Raw genomic sequence first — 17,359 nt, forward strand, 5'->3', positions numbered from 1 at the left:
TGCCCCGGGGTGGGAGGCCGCAGCGGTTCATTCCAGGGGCACCGGTGGCAGTGAAATTTCCAAAGAAGCCCCCTGGAGCGGAGTCACTAGGTGGAGAGTTGTCTGTCTGGTGCCGGGAGAGGTGGACAACAGCTTTTCAGCTGCTCCAGGCCGGGGCAAGAGGGTGCAAAGGTTGGGTTCTCACCCACAGCTGGAAGGCAGAAGGGATATGAAACCTCATGCACCAGGGCTTCAGGCAATCGCCCTCTGTTAGGAGCCAGGATGAGAGATTCATGGGGAGCAATTACCGCACATCTGCCTACTGAGTGGGGAGGGCTGTACCTTACTTCGGAACATCTGGTGCTGGCCTGGGCCTGGGCTGGGCTCAGACCTCAGGTCTGAGCTAGTCCGGCAATTCCTTTATATCTGCCTTCTGGTTTCTGAGCATTTGCAGCCTTTTCATACAATCATAGAGTTCAGGGCCAGAAGGGGCCACCAGACTATAGTCTCACCTCCTGTATAACACAGGCCACTAAATTTACCCCACCACCCCAGTACGAAGCCCAGTAACCTAGATTAGACGGAAGTGTTACAGCCCTCCAGACACTGAACTAGTGTGCCCCGGATCAGAGAACAGACTTTTCTCTGCAACCAGCAGGGCTAGAGTCTTGTTGGTGTTTCAATGAAAGCCGAGGGTCTCACCCTTATTCCAGGAGATGAGCTAGGAGGAAAAGAGCAAATATCACAAGAGTCGCAATATGACTGCCAGAGCTGGCAGTCCTCCACGTCACCACAACGCCCACTTCCTGAGACATTTTCCCATCTCCAGATGCAAAAGTCTGGGGCTAATTATTTGGGTTAAGTTTGAGGAGGTCAAACCTGACAACATTTGATGGGATCCATGTGTCATGGAGCCTTTGTGTGTGTGTGTGTGTGAGAGAGAGAGAGAGAGAGAGATAGACCTTTGTGACAGCAAGATGAATAAGGATAATAAAATACACTCTGTCCTCCAGAAAGACGCCATGTAAATAAAAACCAAACACACTCCCTCAATGACAGTGTCTCCTCCTCTCTTCTTTCCATCCTCGAGGCCAAGGAGAACATGCCAGCTGTGTAGTGAAGCAACTGGAGAAGATATTAAGCATTTCCTGTAAGATGGGAAGAGTCTGTGTATGCCTCTCGCCCTGCCAGAGCGGATAAACAAAGGCGAGGTCGCTGCAGTCGGTGAGATGTCACCATCTGTACGCTGTATGGGGAGCATTTCCAATGGAAATGCCCTCTCGCAGACAGCAGTTTTACTAAAACCCGCTATGAAGGCAGCCAGAGGCACGAGAAAGGAGTATGCTGACAGCGCTGTCCTGACTGCTCTTTGGGCAAATGTTACCGGTGTTGTTTCAGTGTTGAACTGTGTTCTAACTGAGGCCCAGTTCCCGACACCCTTCCAGGGAGGACGTAGCTGGTGGATTCATCCGTGGTCAGGCCTGGGTCTGGTAGTGTACACTATTTTCATGAGTGACTTGGATAATGAAGTGGAGCATATGCTTCTAAAGCAGCATTTCTCAAATGTGGCCACCAGGAGTTTTTTCTTGTGGCCACAGCCTCCTGAGCAGTTATGTGGGCGGAGGAGTGCAAAGCATTCACCCCTTCCCCGGGGACACCAGTAAGGGTTGGGCCCTGCCTCCTGCTGGAGCCATAAACACCAGAGGAGCAGGCAGCCAGTGTAAATTCCCTCCTTTCCCAGGGGCAGTGGGGCTCAGACTTCTGGCTTCAGCTCTGGGGCGTTGGGCGGCAGTCTCTGGCCATGGGGCTTTAGGTTCCAGCCACAGGGCTTGGGTTCCATTCTCCGGCCAAGGGGTTTTGAGCTCCAGTCCCGGGCTCTCAACCCCGCCCCCCATCACCCATGGCCCCAGCTGCCTTCCCCAGCCCTCTGTTGCCCTTGGCCCCCACTGCCTCCCTACCCACCTCTCCATTCAGAGCTTAATTTTTCCCCCAGCTTGCCAGAGCTGAGTAAGTCTGCTGTGAAAAGCGATATTAACAAATCTACAAATATCTGTTTTCAAGGGAGCAGACTTACTAGCTAGCAAGTCTTAAAAAAAACAGCAATCAAAAACCTCCAAAAGAAACAACAACAAAAGAGAAGAACGTGCAAAGCACCTTATTTCGTTTCTATTCTGTTTAGGTCCTGTAAAGAATAGAGACAACTGTACATTATTTTTATTATTGAGTCTGAAAAAAACTCTACATAAATAAATTACAATGACTTGGATGTGGAAACGTGCATATTTATTTGTTTTTCCTAAAGTTAATTAAGTATTTTAGGAAAAATTGTCAGCATGTCCACCAGCCAGAGGCCGTGCTCTGAGGCCACCAAAAAATGTCTTGTGAGAACCCAAATTTGTGAAGCCACCATGCTGGGAGAGGCTGCAAGCACTTTGGAGGACAGTATTAGGACCTTGATACACAGGAGAATTGTTCTGAAATCAACAATGTTAATTCAGTGAAGACAAGTGCGAAGTACTGCCCTTGGGATGTGGCACAATCAAATGCACAGTTACAACCTGGCGAATAGCTGGCTAGGGGATAGTACTGCAGAAAAGGAGGTGGGGGTTATGGTGGATCACCAGTTGAATATGAGCCTGCAATGTGATGCAGTGGCAAAAAAGGCCAATTATCATTCTGGAATGTATAAACAGGAGTGTGGTACGGAAGACATGGGGGATCATTGTCCCATTCTGCTCGGCACTGGGGAGGCCTCAACTGGAGGACTGTGTCCCATTCCGGGCGCCACACGTTAGGAAAGATGTGGACAAATTGGAGAGAGTCCATTGAAGAGCAACAAAAATGATAAAAGGCTTAGAAAACCTGACCTATGAGGAAAGGTTAAAAACCCTGGGCCTGTTTAGCCCTGGGAGGGGAGGGGGCTCCTGATAACAGTCTTCAAATATGCTAAGGGCTGTTATAACGTGGACAGTGATCAGTTATTCTCCATGTCCACTGAAGGTAGGATCAGAAGTAATGAGCTTAATTTGCAGCAAGGGAGATTTTGGTTAGCTATTAGGAAAAACGTCCTAACTCTAAGGATAGATAAGAACTGAAATAAGTTACCATGGGAGGTTGTGGAATCCCTGTCATTGGAGGTTTTTCAGAACGGGTTAGACAAACACGTGTCAGGGATGCTCTAGGTTTACTTGCTCCTGCCTCAGCGCAGGGGGCTGGACTAGATGACCTCTCAAGGTCCCTTCCAACCCTACACTTCTATGTCAAGTAGCAAGTAGTACCTTACGCCATGAGTGACCCCCATTGCAATCAAAGGGAATACTCATGGAGTAAAGTACTACTCAGCATGAGGGATGAGGATCAAAGTCGGGCCCCAGGTGAGGTTAATAGTGATAGTTTTTAGATCTTCTTTGAATCAAGACTGGATGTCTTTCTAAAAGAGCTGCCGTAGCGCAAACAGAAGTTATGGGTTCAGTGCATAGATTGGGACCTGTAAAATACAGGAGGTCAGACTAGGTGATCATAATAGTCCCTTCTGGTCTTAGAATCTGAGTAATACACCTTGTTGAAGGTGGATTGTGGAACAAAACCAATTGTTTGTTTTAGCCTTTACTGCACAGTTAAGAAATATAAAGCTGGCTAGCTAGCGATCTCTCTAGCCCCTCTCTGCTGCAGGATTAGGGCAAGATTCTTGGAGGACTTGACTTGTGATGTTACATAAGTTTTCAGCCTAAGCAACATCTCACTCCTCTTCTCCACAGAGGTGTGTCTACCAACAAAGTAAAACCCAGACGACTCGGGGCTCTAGGGTTTGGGCGGTGGGGCTGTTTCATTGCTATATAGATTTCAGGCTGGAGAGCTCTGGGCACTCCCAGCCCACAGGGTCCTAGGGCCTGGGCCCCAGCTTGAGCCGGGAAGTCTACACAGCAATGAAATAGCCCCACAGCCCAAGCTGTCTGCGTGGGCCGGATGTGGGTTTTTCTTTGCTGTGTAGACATACCCTAAGTGAACTGACTCTCTCTCTCTCTGGGAAATATACCTCTGAAGAAGCAGGAAAGAAAGAAAAATAAAGCTTTGGGGAAAGTTGCTGAATAAGTCAGCAACCTGGCAGGATTTGCTGGTAAATCAGTTATTTTCAAGCCAAAGCGAGAGAAAAACAAAAGCAGTGGATGACTGCACGTCATTTCAAAACCATTTCCCTCTAACGCCAAGCAGACACAGGCACAACCATAGGGACAAGATGCAACATATCGGTGCGGCACCTAGCGCCAGAGTTGGCAACATTTTGCGTGCCACAACTACCACGTTATTTCTTTAGATACGGACCTGACAAAGAGACTCCGGACCGGGTTCACGCTGTTAATGACCTCACAAGCAGAGAGCTGCCTTTGCATTTGTCTCTTCATTAGCTCCAGATCCACCATTCCCCAGTGCTTTGCGAGGTGGGCAGTAGCAGCGCTGAAAGATGCTCCAGCCCATTACAGTGATCAGGCGCAACTGTGAAGTTCAGATCTGGGTCTGAGCTTTCTCAAAGTTCAGAGGTGCGCAGGCCCACCTCTTGCTAATCCATCAGGTAGCTGTACCGAGGAGGTGGCTTGCCGTTGGGAATGGGGTTCCATGCTCTGTGTTACTGCCCGTTTTGGATTCAGTGGCTGTGCAGGGTGAGATGGTCTACGTCGGCTCCTCCCTGTCACAGGGAGTTGTGGACAGTTTTCCCACCAGGGCTTTTAGTGGGGAACCTTGTACTGTGTCTGAGAGCAGGAGGAAGGGTTTGGTCAGACTCCTTGGTATTTTGAATCATGGTACAGTGCAGCGGTTCTCAAACTTTAGCAGCCCAAGGACCCCCACTTTGATTTAAAAGTTTTCGGAGACCCCCTACACCGCCCCTTAACTGAGGCCCCACCCCTGCCCCACCCTGTCTCCGAGCCCCCACCCCCCATTCACTCCATCGCCCCTTCCTCTGTTGCTCGCTTTCCCCCAGGCTCACTCACTTTCACCAGGCTGGGGCAGGGTGTTGGGATGCAGGAGGTGGGTGTGGGCTCTGGCTAGGGGTGCAGGCTCTGAAGTGGGGTCAGGATGAGGGGTTTGGGGTGTGGGAGGGGACTCTGGGCTAGGGCAGGGGGTTGGGGTGCAGGGTGGGTGAAGGCTCTGGCTAGGGGTGTGGGCTCTGGGCTGGGGCCAGGGATGAGGGATTTGGGGTGCAGGAGGGGGCTCCAGACTGGGGTTGGGGGTGGGGGAGTGGGGGAAACTCAGGATTTTAACCAAGTGAAAATGTGTGTGGTAAGGTCTGCTTTCCTCCGAAACTTTCAATATTTTGCAAGAAAACCCAAACCACCCAAAATTTATTCGTTTTTTCAACAAAAAGTTAGATTTTTCAGGAGTAAAAGATCCCAGGGTCCACCTTTCTCCCCAACCCTTGACCAAGGGGAGAAGAGAATAAGGAAAGGAGGAAGAGAGAGCAGGGCTCTGCAGCTGGTCCAGTTCAAAGGACTGAGATTTCAAACAAACAATGAGCAAGACATGACACATTTCACTGAAACACTCAGCAAAATCCCTGCTCACAAGAGACGCTTTAGAGTTGGCCTCTATGTGACTCCAGAATGAGGGAAACTAGGTAGGCCTGCTAAGAGTGAGAGACAGAGAGAAGCTCACGTTGGACCATGGCCTGAGATGACCAGTGGCCTCAGAAGACTGGAGAGAAACATGACACTCCTGGCATGCTGGCAGCCAGCAAGGGATGCCCTGACACAGCCCCTGTTCAGTTTTCTCCTGGTGGTTTCACTGCCAAGGCCCTGCCTGTGTGTTTGGAAGAGTCACCTAGACCGCCCCAGGGATAGGATCCAGAAGAGGGGAGTCAACAGCCAAAGGGATGTCAGAATAACAAAGATGGGTCCTTTTGCCTGGTGTATTCACCTGCGGCCTGATAGGTCTCAAGAGGGGTCTGGGGGCAGATGGTGGGGTTAGGGCCCTCAGCGAGGGGGACTTGAGAAGGGGAGTAAACTCCACAAGCCTGGACCATCATCATCCTCAAACAAGCCAAGTGCCTTGGAAACATGAAATAAAAAGGTCCTGCTCCCTGCAGACACCTGGGGGCTGCACTGAGCTGGTCTGGGGGCTGAGAAGGGACGGGTAACAGTATAGTTAGGGAGATGGGGGCTGACCTAGGAGTCCTTTCTGGTGTCATTGCACTAATTGTGGGTTGCCTTGGACAGGATGCGGCCTGCAGTGCAGCTGAACCCCACCATGCTCCTTCCAGCTCTGAAGATGTTCCTCCTCTTCCTCGCAGGTGAGCGTATGGCTGGGCATGAGGGTGATTCTTTGCTGACGGATGATTTCTCCAAGGATGTTTCCCGCTTTGGGGACAGAATGATTAGGGCGATGGGGGGCAGTGGGGCTGAGATGAACACACACACCTGTGCACCCACAGTCCCATGCGTAGACATCCACACACACACACTCATACACACACACAGGCAGACAAACACCCACACCAGCATTCATATTTAAAGGGCTAGTGTCACACATTTCTGGTCCAAATCAGGGCCCAATTTCCTTTTCCTACAGGGCTTTGATGCATGTGAGATGAGTCGAGAGGAGGATTCCAGTGGCTACACGCGTGTCTCTCACGCAGCCTTGTGGGGAGAGCTGCAAAGTGCAGCCGAGGTGCTCTGCCAGCCTAGGGATGAACAGTTCTTAGAAGCTGAGTCAGGACTCAGCTGCCATCGCTAGCAGGGGATGAGGCAGGTATCCCCACATTCATTTGCTCCAGGCTCCCCGGCTCACTGAATCTCCCCTCCCAGGTAACATGCACAATAGTGCAAAAACTCGGCTTCAAAAATTGTTCTCTCTCTCTTCACTGCTCTGGGCCAGGGAGGTGCGTGTAGCTCAGCAAGGGACCCCCCCCCCCCCCCCAGCTGCACCCCGCCTGCCAATGGGAGCGCAATGCTTTAGGAGCCCTGGTGGCAGGGTGCTGAGTGGAATACTGTGTGCGCCCTCCAGTTCCAGCGTGCTTCTTCTGCCAGGAACAGGTGTGTAGGGGCAAGTCTGAGCAAAGAGGGCAGCTAGGAAGCCGTCAGCAAGGAAGAGCTGACAGGGAGTGGCACAGGAAACAATTCAGGAAGAAGTTGCCTTCTGTATTGCTTCTAAAGGATTTCCTGGAAAGTTTATTTTTGCTTCCCCCCCCCCCCTTTTTTTTTTTTTTTTTGTTAAACACCATGGTCCAACCTCATCCATGTCTCTTCCCACACTGCCCCATGGGAACAGAGCTGATGGGGAGGGAGCTCCCTAGCGGTCGACCTGTCACATCTAATGCAGGACCCTTCCGGGCCTTCAGAATATGCATCTGGGGCCCTCAGTGAGGAGGGAGTGAGGTGAACTTGCATCAGGGCCAGGGTCATTTCTGTGACACGTGCACTGTTGGCTATAAACACAGCTCTTGGACTCAGCATTTCTGGGGCAAATAAACCAGAGCAAGGGGATTCATAGGAAGCACAGCTATTAGCAGGCTGTGAGGGGCCCTCGGGTGCTCCCTGGCCAGATTCTCACAGCACTGTCCACCCCAAAAGTTCCCTTCCACGATCCCGAGGGCAGGTGTAAAGGCCTCATGCCGCAAGATGGTGAATTTGGCTCAGTGCACAAACTTTTAGCGTCCAAGTTTTCAAAGGCTGGCACCTGACTCACACCTGGACAGTTTGCACACTCACCATCTGTGCCATCCCATCCCAAATGTTCACATGAAAACTGAGCTCTACAGTCCCTTGGGGTGCACTGTTACCTCATACATGTGGGGGGTGGTCATTTAGGTACAGCGCAACACTGGGAGTCAGGAGGACCTGGGTTCTATTCATGCTGGGCCTCAGTTTTCCCATCTGTAAATGGGGGTAATAAAACTTATCTACCACCTAGTGTTGCTGAGAGGCTAAATGCATCAAAGAGTGCAATGAGCTTTGAGATCCCCAGAGAGAAGTATTCATTCGGATGGTCTGGTTATTGCTGATGGCAGGTATGACAGGTGTGGGGGCTCCATCCAAAACGTGAATGGCTTGGGGGGGCGGGCTCCGAAGGATTTTGACACACACTCTCAATCAAATGAACGGGAGTTGTGTGTCTAAATCCCCTGGTCGGTTCTGAAAACCCCAGGCCGGGTGGCAGCGGCAAGAGTCCATGTGTATTAAGAGCTGCGGTGAAGCCGGCAAAGGGAGCACCCGTGTTGCTGTATGGATCTCAGCCTATGGTGGCAACAGTTAGCTCCAAGTCCGTAGCGATGGAGCCGTGAGGTCATTCCTGAACGCCACAATGGGTTACTTACCCTCTCAAACCAAATGCTCCTGCTCTAGGTTCTGATCCAGCCCCCACTGAGCTCAGTGGCTCCATTGCCCCACTCTGATTTACTCTCTACGCTCTCTCCTAGGTTTGCCAGCTGCGGTGTCTGGAAGCAGCAAGCTGTACATTTCACCCAGCAACCCCGAAGTCATCCTCAGTCTCTTGAGCAACTTCTCACTGACATGCTCGGGGGAGGCCGAGGTGGTCTGGGAACGGGACACGCAGCCCATAGCCGCGTCGCCAGAGTGGAGAGACGGCACCTTCTCCAGCACGCTCACACTCTGGAACGTGACAGGCCTTGACACAGGGGAGTACGTCTGCACCTACAACCAATCCCAGAACCAGAAGCACGCGGAGAGACAGGCCGTCTATGTCTTTGTGCCAGGTAGGGGACAGAGCACCCCCATCCCCTCTCTGTGTGCATCTCTGGGGGATGGAGGGCAGTGGAAGGATGGGGCTGAATTTGAAGATGGTAGAGGGGGGTTCTTCTGCTCTGCAGTAGGGCTGCGGGGACGACAGGACCTAAGAGAATGAGCGACATACGTGGGAGGCTGGAGTCGCCTATCTGCATCGAAGTGCCCCTGCAGCCCCCCACCCCCAGCGCAGGGGCCTGGTGCAGACCGGGAGAAGTATAGGCCCCCAGGTAGGAGAGGATCATTGGAAAGAAAAAGTGAGTGAAACTCACGTCTTGGAGAACAAGGCACGCAGCCCCGATGGGACATGTCCCTAGTAATAACCCCAGCAGCTTCGGGAGAGAAACGTCCCGGGAGTTTAGCACATCCGTCTCCAAGCAGAGGTGTTGTCCCATCCCGTGGCTCGTGGGAAGTTGCAATCAGGGCTGCAAAGCAAGTTCTTCTCCTGTCTCTCTTGTAACTGGATTGCCTTCCCCCTTTCCCTTCTGCAGACCCCTCTTTGGTCTTCCTCCCCACAACCTCCGAGGAATCATTCATCTTCATGACCGGCAACAGTGAGGCCACCATCCCGTGCCGCGTCACTGACCCCCAAGCCAGGGTGACTCTCTATGAGAGGAAGGTGGAGAACCCAATTCCCGCAGTCTATGACAGGCAACAAGGCTTCAAGGGGTTCTTCGAAGACAAGACCTACATCTGCCGGGCAACGCTAGATGAGCGGGAGGCGGACTCTGAGGCGTATTACGTCTACAGAATCCAGGGTGAGCCACTTCTTAGGTCTGCCCCGGTGGGATGGATCAGAGGGGTCTGGGCTGATCTGTCTAAAGGCAGCTTCAGCCTCTCTCCAGCTAAATATCTTCTTCGGCTGCCCCTTGCTGTGAGGATGGTGTCTGTCCAGGGGGGTCACTGGTGAGTTTTTAAGTGGCTGAGGAGCCCAATTCTTGCCCTGCAGATTTTCCCACAGAAGTGTCAGGTGTAGTCTTGGAGGAGACATAGTTGTTGGCTGGAGTGGTGTGCCCGTTCTTTCCTCCTTTGTCGCTTCTCTGTCTCAGGAGCACGTCTGTTCTCCTCAGCGTGAGCTGTGGCTTGGTGTATGGTGTAGCATCACTGTGTTCTGGCTGCGGCCCTGCTGGAGAGGCCGCCCTTTCCTGGGTGAAAGAGGATTCGGGCACTGCTTTCTATGGGGTACATTTTGCTCTCGTTTACCCCAGTGGCTCTCCATTGGCTTTGCCATAATGAGCATGTACCATGGTAAATAAAAGCAGAAGCCAGGCCTCTGGGCTCACTCTGTTCTGAGTTTCCACCACAGTGCTCTAGCAGCGCCCCCAGAGGAACAGGCTCTCCTCTCAGGACTGCAGACCCCCTGTCCCTCCTGCCCTGAGCCGTTCCTAATGACAAGCTCTGACGGCAGGCATAGTGCTCAGTGCAGGTCCACGCACTCCTTCCCTGCTGAGCCCGCAGCTCCAGCTCCTGGGGAAGGGAACGGTCTCACAGGGCGGTAAAATGGGCACAAGGTGGAACACGTCAGAGCCACGCTGGATTCCATCGAGAAAAGGGCTTCCTCTTTGCTTCCCCCGGAGAATTCCCTGGCTCCCCGGAGGTCCCTGGGCTCCCCAGGATCTCTTTAAGATTATGCCCCTGCCTCACTCCACTGTACTTTTTTTCCACTGTATTTGCAATAAAGCCTAGTGGCCAGAGCCCTGTAACGCTAGGCACTGCACAGTCCTAGACCAAAGAGGCCGTCTCTGCCCCAGAGAGCTTACAGGCTGAGTAAGAGACAAGAGACAGCAGGTGGATGCAGACAGACGGGGAGAACAAGGAAGCCATGAGACGATGGTGGGAGGTAGTGGTCCCCGCATGCCAGCTGCCTAGGGTTTAGCTCTCCCAAGCAATGATTCACCCCCTGCTGTTTCCCTCCCTCCTCTTTAGTCTCGTCCCTCAATGTTTCCATCAGCGCGGTGCAGACCGTGGTGAAGCAAGGCGAGAACATCACTGTGATGTGCACTGTAAGCGGCAACGAAGTGGTCGATTTCAGCTGGTTTTACCCTCGCCAGGAGGTGAGTGCTGCAGCCCACGCTCTGTAACCAGATTGGCAGCTCCTCCCCTTGCCGGTTGTGCCAGGAGATAGCGGGCCAAGGCCACATCTGTGTCAAGCCGGGCTGCCCCCTTCACGGCAGGAGCCCCAGGACTCGGCTCCCACAGGGGGTGCACAGCTGCCATCTGGCCACCCGCCATGTGTCTCCCTCGGTGCCCGCCTGACACAGTCTGTGAGTCTGCTACAGGCTTCGGCTTGAGAGTCTGGCTCCTTAGTTCAAGCTTCAGAGACTCATGGATTTAGCTCTGGAGGGCCCCAGTTCAGACTTTGGTGCATTGGCTGAGAGAGCAGCTCTCAGGGTTTAAATTGCTGTCGGGCTCTGGCCCATGAGACCATCACACGTCCACCACAGAGCCCAAGAGGGAGGAGATGCCCCACAGCAGCTGGGAGTCCTGGGCTTTTGACCTAGCTGGCATATGCAGCACACAGCCCTGGCTACCTGGAAGGTGGGGGTGAAGTCAGGGGGCAGATTGTGGTGGGTCTAAACCCTGCACCTTTTGGGTAAAGCCATTGCACCCCTGCATTGCAAGGTCATGAACTGTGTCTGTCTAAGGTATGTATCTGGTCCTCATCCTACCTGAACACCTCACAGCCCCACTGGGAGGTAGGGAAGTGCTGTAATCCCTGTTTACAGATGCGAAACTGAGGCACTATGTGGCTTATGTAGGGTTACACAGGGAGTGTGGGGTGAAGCAGGGGACTGAACCCAGGTCTCCCAAGTCCAAGGCTAGTGCCCTAAACCACTGGGCCATCCTTCCTCTGTGGGGGACTCGGCCCGCTGGTCAATGCTCCCTCCCGCAGCTGGCTGGGCCAGCAATGCACGGCTGAGTTCAAGTAGACTGAGGAAGGACGGGGAGCTGTGGGGAAGTACTGCTCACTGGAGCCCGGGCGAGGTGGGAGAGCCGCTCGCCCCTTCTCTACAAACCCTGCCACTCAGGGGAAGAGTGACCTCTGGCAGTGACTAGGGAGCGGGGCCAGTGGACTCTGAAGGGAGCTCCTTCCAGTGCTCCTGCCCCTGGGGCCCCAGGACAAGGGCAAGCCCAGAGCTGTGTTCATGCCTGACCCTGCAGTGAGTTCTTCAGCTGGAGAAGGCTGAGGGTCCCCACTGCATACGCAGGCTGATCCAAACACACGGGGAGGTCCAGTTTCCAGTGCTCCCCTGGCCTGGCGGTCTTGTCATTGCTGATCTCACGGGGCGGGGGTCTCCTCTCTCCCCTGCACAGGCAGGTAAGGCCGTGGAGCCTGTGATGGCCTTCTTGCCTGGATCCAGCCATGACATCCGCTCCACCGTGACCATCCAGAACGCAGAGCTGGAGGACGCCGGCACCTACATCTGCCACGTCTCCGAGGTCTACCTCCAGAATATGGACAAGAAGGACATTGAGGTCAACGTGATCGGTGTGTTGCCACACCCTCAGGGCCAGCTAGCTCTGGGCACCAGCTAGCCCTCCAACCTCTCTCTCCCCATGCCACGCAGGCCTGGCTTCATCCCTCTTCCACATGGCCCTGGCAAACCCTGCTCCCAGAAAGTCACTCACCCGCCCCCCAAAGAGGCCTAGACTCACCCTCACTTACTCCCCCATGTAAGAAAACCCCAGCATTTTGCTTATAGCCATGGGCAAGAGACAATGAGCTACTCGTCCATGCTGGGCCTAGGAGATCTGAGGCCCCTTGAGATGTGGCTGGAGCTCGGCTGCAGCCTCCCCAGGACACAGGAGCTGGCTCAGCCAAACACACTCGCCTCATGTGTGTAATTCCTCTCATTTTAAACTGGATTTTATTGAGTGAAACCTGCCCCTTCAGAATCATAGAAGATTAGAGTTGGAAGGGACCTCAGGAGGTCATCTAGTCCAACCCCCTGCTCAAAGCAGGACCAACCCCAACTAAACCATCCCAGCCAGGGCTTTGTCAAGCCTGACCTTAAAAACCTCTAAGGATGGAGATTCTACCACCTCCCTAGGTAACCCATTCCAGTGCTTTACCACCCTCCTAGTGAAATAGTGTTTCCTAATATCCAACCCAGACCTCCCCCATTGCAACTTGAGACCATTGCTCCTCGTTCTGTCATTCGCCATCACTGAGAACAGCTGAGCTCCATCCTCTTTGGAACCCCCCTTCAGGTAGTTGAAGGCTGCTATCAAATCCCCCCTCAGTCTTCTCTTCTGCGGATTAAACAAGCCCAGTTCCCTCAGACTCTCCTCGTAAATCATGTGCTCCAGTCCCCTAATCATTTTTGTTGCCCTCCGCTGGACTCTCTCCAATTTGTCCACATCCTTTCTGTAGTTGGGGGCCAAAAACTGGACGCAATACTCCAGATGTGGCCTCACCAGTGCCGAATAGAGGGGAATAATCACTTCCCTCGATCTGCTGGCAATGCTCCTATTAATGAAGCCCAATATGCTGTTAGCCTTCCTGGCAACAAGGGCACACTGCTTATATCCAGCTTCTCATCCACTGTAATCCCCAGATCCTTTTCTGCAGAACTGCCGCTTAGCCAGTCGGTCCCCAGCCTGTAGCGGTGCGTGGGATTCTTCCTTCCTAAGTGCAGGACTCTGCACTTGTCCTTGTTGAACCTCATCAGATTTCTTTTGGCCCAATCCTCCAATTTGTCTAGGTCACCCTGGACTCTATCCTTACCCTCCAGCATATCTACCTGTCCCCCCAGCTTAGTGTCATCCGCGAATTTGCTGAGGGTGCAAGCCATCCCATCATCCAGATCATTAATGAAGATGTTGAACAAAACTGTCCCCAGGACCAACCCCTGGGGCACTCCTCTTGATACCAGCTTCCAACTAGACATCAAGCCTTTGATCACTACCTGTTGAGCCTGACAGTCTAGCCAGCTTTCTACCCACCTTATAGTCCATTCATCCAATCCATACTTCTTTAACTTGCTGGCAAAAATACTGTGGGAGAATAACAAACTCCTTTCCTGCTGTGAGTTTTGCTGGCTTCCTAGAAGCCCTCGGTCTCCAGAGGACCCCACACAGACCTTGGAAGGACCATCCTCCAACTAAAGACGGGTCTGAGGCACAAAGATTGGATCCAGATCAAATTGTCCCGAGATTTCAGGGGCATTGGGCCATCTCTACTCTTAACAAATAGAGTTGTGTATCCATATAGCGAGTAGCCAGATCCCCTTCCTAGGGTGACCAGGTGTCCGGTTTTGCACCGGAAGTCCTGGTTGAAAAGGGATCCTGGCAGCTCCAGTTAGCACTGCTCACTATGCTTTTGACTGTCCAGTTGGTGCCACTGCACAGCGGGGCTGGCAGGCTCCCTGCTAGCCTCCATGCCACGTGGCTCCTGGGAAGCAGTGGCATGTCCTCTCTCCAGCTCCTATACGTAGGGGCAGCCAGGGTGCTCTGCACACTGCCCCCACCAAAGCACCATCCCCACAGCTCCCATTGGCCGGGAACCGCGACCAATGGGAGCTGCGGGGGTGGCGCCTGTGGACAGGGCAGCATACAGAGCCGCCTGGCCACACCTCTGCATAGGAGCCGGAGGAAGGACATGCCACTGCTTCCGGGAGCTGCTTGAAGTAAACACTGCCCTGAGCCTACACCCTTGAGCCTCCTCCCCAGCCCTGATCCCCCCTCCCTCCAACCTCCCTCCCTCCAAACCCCTCAGTCCCAGCCTGGAGCACCCCAAACTCCTCATCCTTAGCCCCACCCTAGAGCCCGCACCCCCAGCCAGAGCCCTCACAACTCCCCATGCCCCAACCCCCTGCCCCAGCCCTGATTCCCCATCCCACCCTCCAAACCCCTTGGTCCCAGCCCGGAGCACCCTCCTACACCCCAAACCCCTCATCCCCACCCCAGAGTCTGCATCCCCAGACAGAGCCCTCACCCCCCCAACTCCAACGCCCTGCCTCAGCTCAGAGCTCCCTTCCATACTCTGACCCCCTCTGCTCCACCCCCCAGCCCGGAGCCCCCTCCTGCACCCCAACCCCCTCATTCCTGGCCCCACCCCAGAGCCCGTACCCCCAGCTGGAGCCCTCACCCCCTCCTGCACTCCAGCCCCCTGAGCCAGCACAGTGAAAATGAGCGAGTGTGTGAGGGTGGGGAAAGCAAGCGACGGGGGGGGGGGTGGAGTGAGTGGGGGGCTGGGCCTCAGAGAAGGGGTGGGGCATGGGCAGAGCCTCAGAGGAGGGGCGGGGTGGAGGGCAGGACAAGGGTGTTTGGTTTTGTGCAAGTAGAAAGTTGGCAACCCTACCCTCTCCCACCCTTCTCTCTGTCTCCCCCCAGCCTCCCTGCTCCTGCTCCTTCTCCTTTCCTGGGAGCAGGCCCTGGGATGGGGGTGCTGACCCTGCCCCTCTCTGAACCCTCTGCAGAGCGTGGCTTTGTGAGGTTCCACACTGGTCTGAACAACATCGAGTTGGCCGAGGTGCACAAGAGTCGCACCATCCAGGTGCAGATCGAGGCCTATCCGCAGCCAACCATCCTGTGGCTGAAGGACAATGAGACTCTGTGGGTGGGGAACAGCAGCGAATTCGCCATCACCAGCAAGAACCTGTCGGAAACCAGGTGAGGCGGCCCCGGTGGGTGGGACACAGCCCTCCCCCCAGAGATTGGTGTGGCAAGGGCCCAGCGATACAACCGTTCCCATCCTGAGTGGAGCAGGGCGATGGGAATTCTCTGTGCCCAGCCAGAACGTGGTGGGGGGTCCTCCACATTGATCCTGACTCGACCGTTTGCTGTGCGGTTTCTGTGCCAGCCTCAGGGTTCGGCTGGATGGGAGCGACTCACCCCAGTACGCCTGTTGGGCAGCAGAGAGTGTCTTCCCATCTTCACTGCTCTGGGATCCTTTTCCCTCCAGGTACCAAACCACTCTGACCCTGGTGCGGGTGAAGCAGAAAGAAGGGGGATTCTACACCGTCCGGGCATCCCATGAGGATGACACGCAGGAGCTGTCCTTCTACCTGCAAATTAACGGTGAGGAGGCGGCACCAACGACCTTTGAGACACTGCGGGTTAGAGAGGGTCCTAGCAGCTCCCGCCACAATTCACAGCGGGACATAAAGACCTGGCTGCTTTGACTGCAGCCTTTTTGGGTCATTTTTGTCAGAACAACAGGCGGAAGCAGACAACACCCTCACTCGAAATGTCTCGGATTGATTCACCACTGCCTACTGAAACTAAGCAATACTATTGCCATGTGCATACAACAAACAATCAAAGGCAGGTGAATGCTTCACATTTGGTCCGTCAGGTGGCATTATGTACTGCAAGTGTATGTTCCTGCCTAAAAACAGTCCGAAAATGCCAGTTGTTTTTTGCGGGAAATTTTGTGGGAGAAAGTTGTGGAGGTTTTTTTTTGGTTTGGGGTTTGTTTGTTTGTTTTTTAATTTCCAGTGTTTTTTTTATTTCCCTAGAACCACAAAACCAGAACCACAAAAGATCTGTAGTTTTCAGAAACCATTTCCAGTCAAATTTCCCAGTTTTCAAAACTCCCGACGTGTGTTACCAAAACATTTTTTCATTTTGCTCAAAGAGCCTTTTTTCAAAAAAAACATGTTGCTGGAAACCTGTCGACCCTCCCTGGGCATAACACGTTCCCAGCGCGGCGGGACTCGGGGGCCCGTCGTGAAATGGGTGCAGGTCTAGCAGACACAGCAGAATGGCACTGACCCCACTTACACTGTGTCTGAATTTGCCCCTTAAATCGCAGCCCATCTGAGGTGTAGAAGTGTTCCCTGCTAGTCCCCCACAAGCTAGCAGGGCAGTCTGGGAGGGAAACCTACTGCCCGCACCACCTCGGCTCACCCTCTGCCTCCAGCAATGGACTTCAAGGGAGGGGACACGCTCATCCTCCATTCCAGTGGCTGGGGGCCCTCAAATTGTACAGCTATTGCTGAAGGGACCATAGCTGTGTACATGGCCACCAGCCCAGGCCCCTCCTTGGCCCTCTGCAGAGTGACTACTTACTTCACTCATGTTCTCTAGCATGGATGAGTTCCTGCCCCCTGGCAGTCTCTCTCCAAACACATGGTGGGATCTTGCATGGCTCCAAAAGGGAGGCTTTCCTGCTCCCCTCCTGCCGGCAAAGCAAATGGCTGACTCTCTCTTTTCCCTTCCCAGTGCCCGCCAATGTGTTGTCGCTGAAGGAGAACAGCAATGCCAGCAGTGGGGAGCAGACCGTCACGTGCTCCACTGAAGGGATGCCCCAGCCGGAGCTCAGGTGGTTCACCTGCAACGACATCAAAGGGTGAGGGGGCCTGGTGACCCAGTGCAGGCATGGAAAAGTGTGTAAAGCACCTCTTGCTGGGCGAGGATGGGACTGACAGTTGTGGGTGTCCTCTCACCCAAAGCTCCTGGACCATGCCCTGTAGCACTTCCTGCTGTGAGAAACCGGGAACTGGGCATCTCTAGGCATTTTTCGTCCCATGCCCAGACCTCCCACACCTCGCTTACCGTGTCTCCTGTTGGGAAAAATTGGGACTGAATTTTACTGTATAATTGATGCACTTGTGTGTCTAGTTAGTGCTCCATAATCTCAGTCCTGAAGGGGTTTAGATCTCTGCCAGTGGGGTAAAGGAGACGGAGCTCTGGTTGTTCAC

The 17,359-nt window shown here is 53.8% G+C and overlaps 1 protein-coding gene across 3 annotated transcripts in view; it reads left to right on the top strand.

The window, feature by feature from the left end:
- Window positions 1-17,359, top strand: part of PDGFRB (platelet derived growth factor receptor beta) — a 56,025-nt gene that overhangs the window by 18,573 nt on the left and 20,093 nt on the right. For all 3 annotated transcript variants that reach the window (XM_073355344.1, XM_073355343.1, XM_073355342.1), the window contains 8 exons: window positions 6,189-6,262; window positions 8,387-8,683; window positions 9,203-9,469; window positions 10,638-10,765; window positions 12,027-12,201; window positions 15,134-15,326; window positions 15,619-15,734; window positions 16,881-17,007. In XM_073355344.1, coding sequence (XP_073211445.1) covers window positions 6,190-6,262; window positions 8,387-8,683; window positions 9,203-9,469; window positions 10,638-10,765; window positions 12,027-12,201; window positions 15,134-15,326; window positions 15,619-15,734; window positions 16,881-17,007 — 1,376 coding nt within the window. In that variant the 5' untranslated portion in view covers window position 6,189. The remainder of the gene's footprint in view (window positions 1-6,188; window positions 6,263-8,386; window positions 8,684-9,202; window positions 9,470-10,637; window positions 10,766-12,026; window positions 12,202-15,133; window positions 15,327-15,618; window positions 15,735-16,880; window positions 17,008-17,359) is intronic.

Source organism: Lepidochelys kempii, chromosome 8 (assembly GCF_965140265.1).
Source record: "Lepidochelys kempii isolate rLepKem1 chromosome 8, rLepKem1.hap2, whole genome shotgun sequence".
NCBI classification, from domain to species: domain Eukaryota; kingdom Metazoa; phylum Chordata; order Testudines; family Cheloniidae; genus Lepidochelys; species Lepidochelys kempii.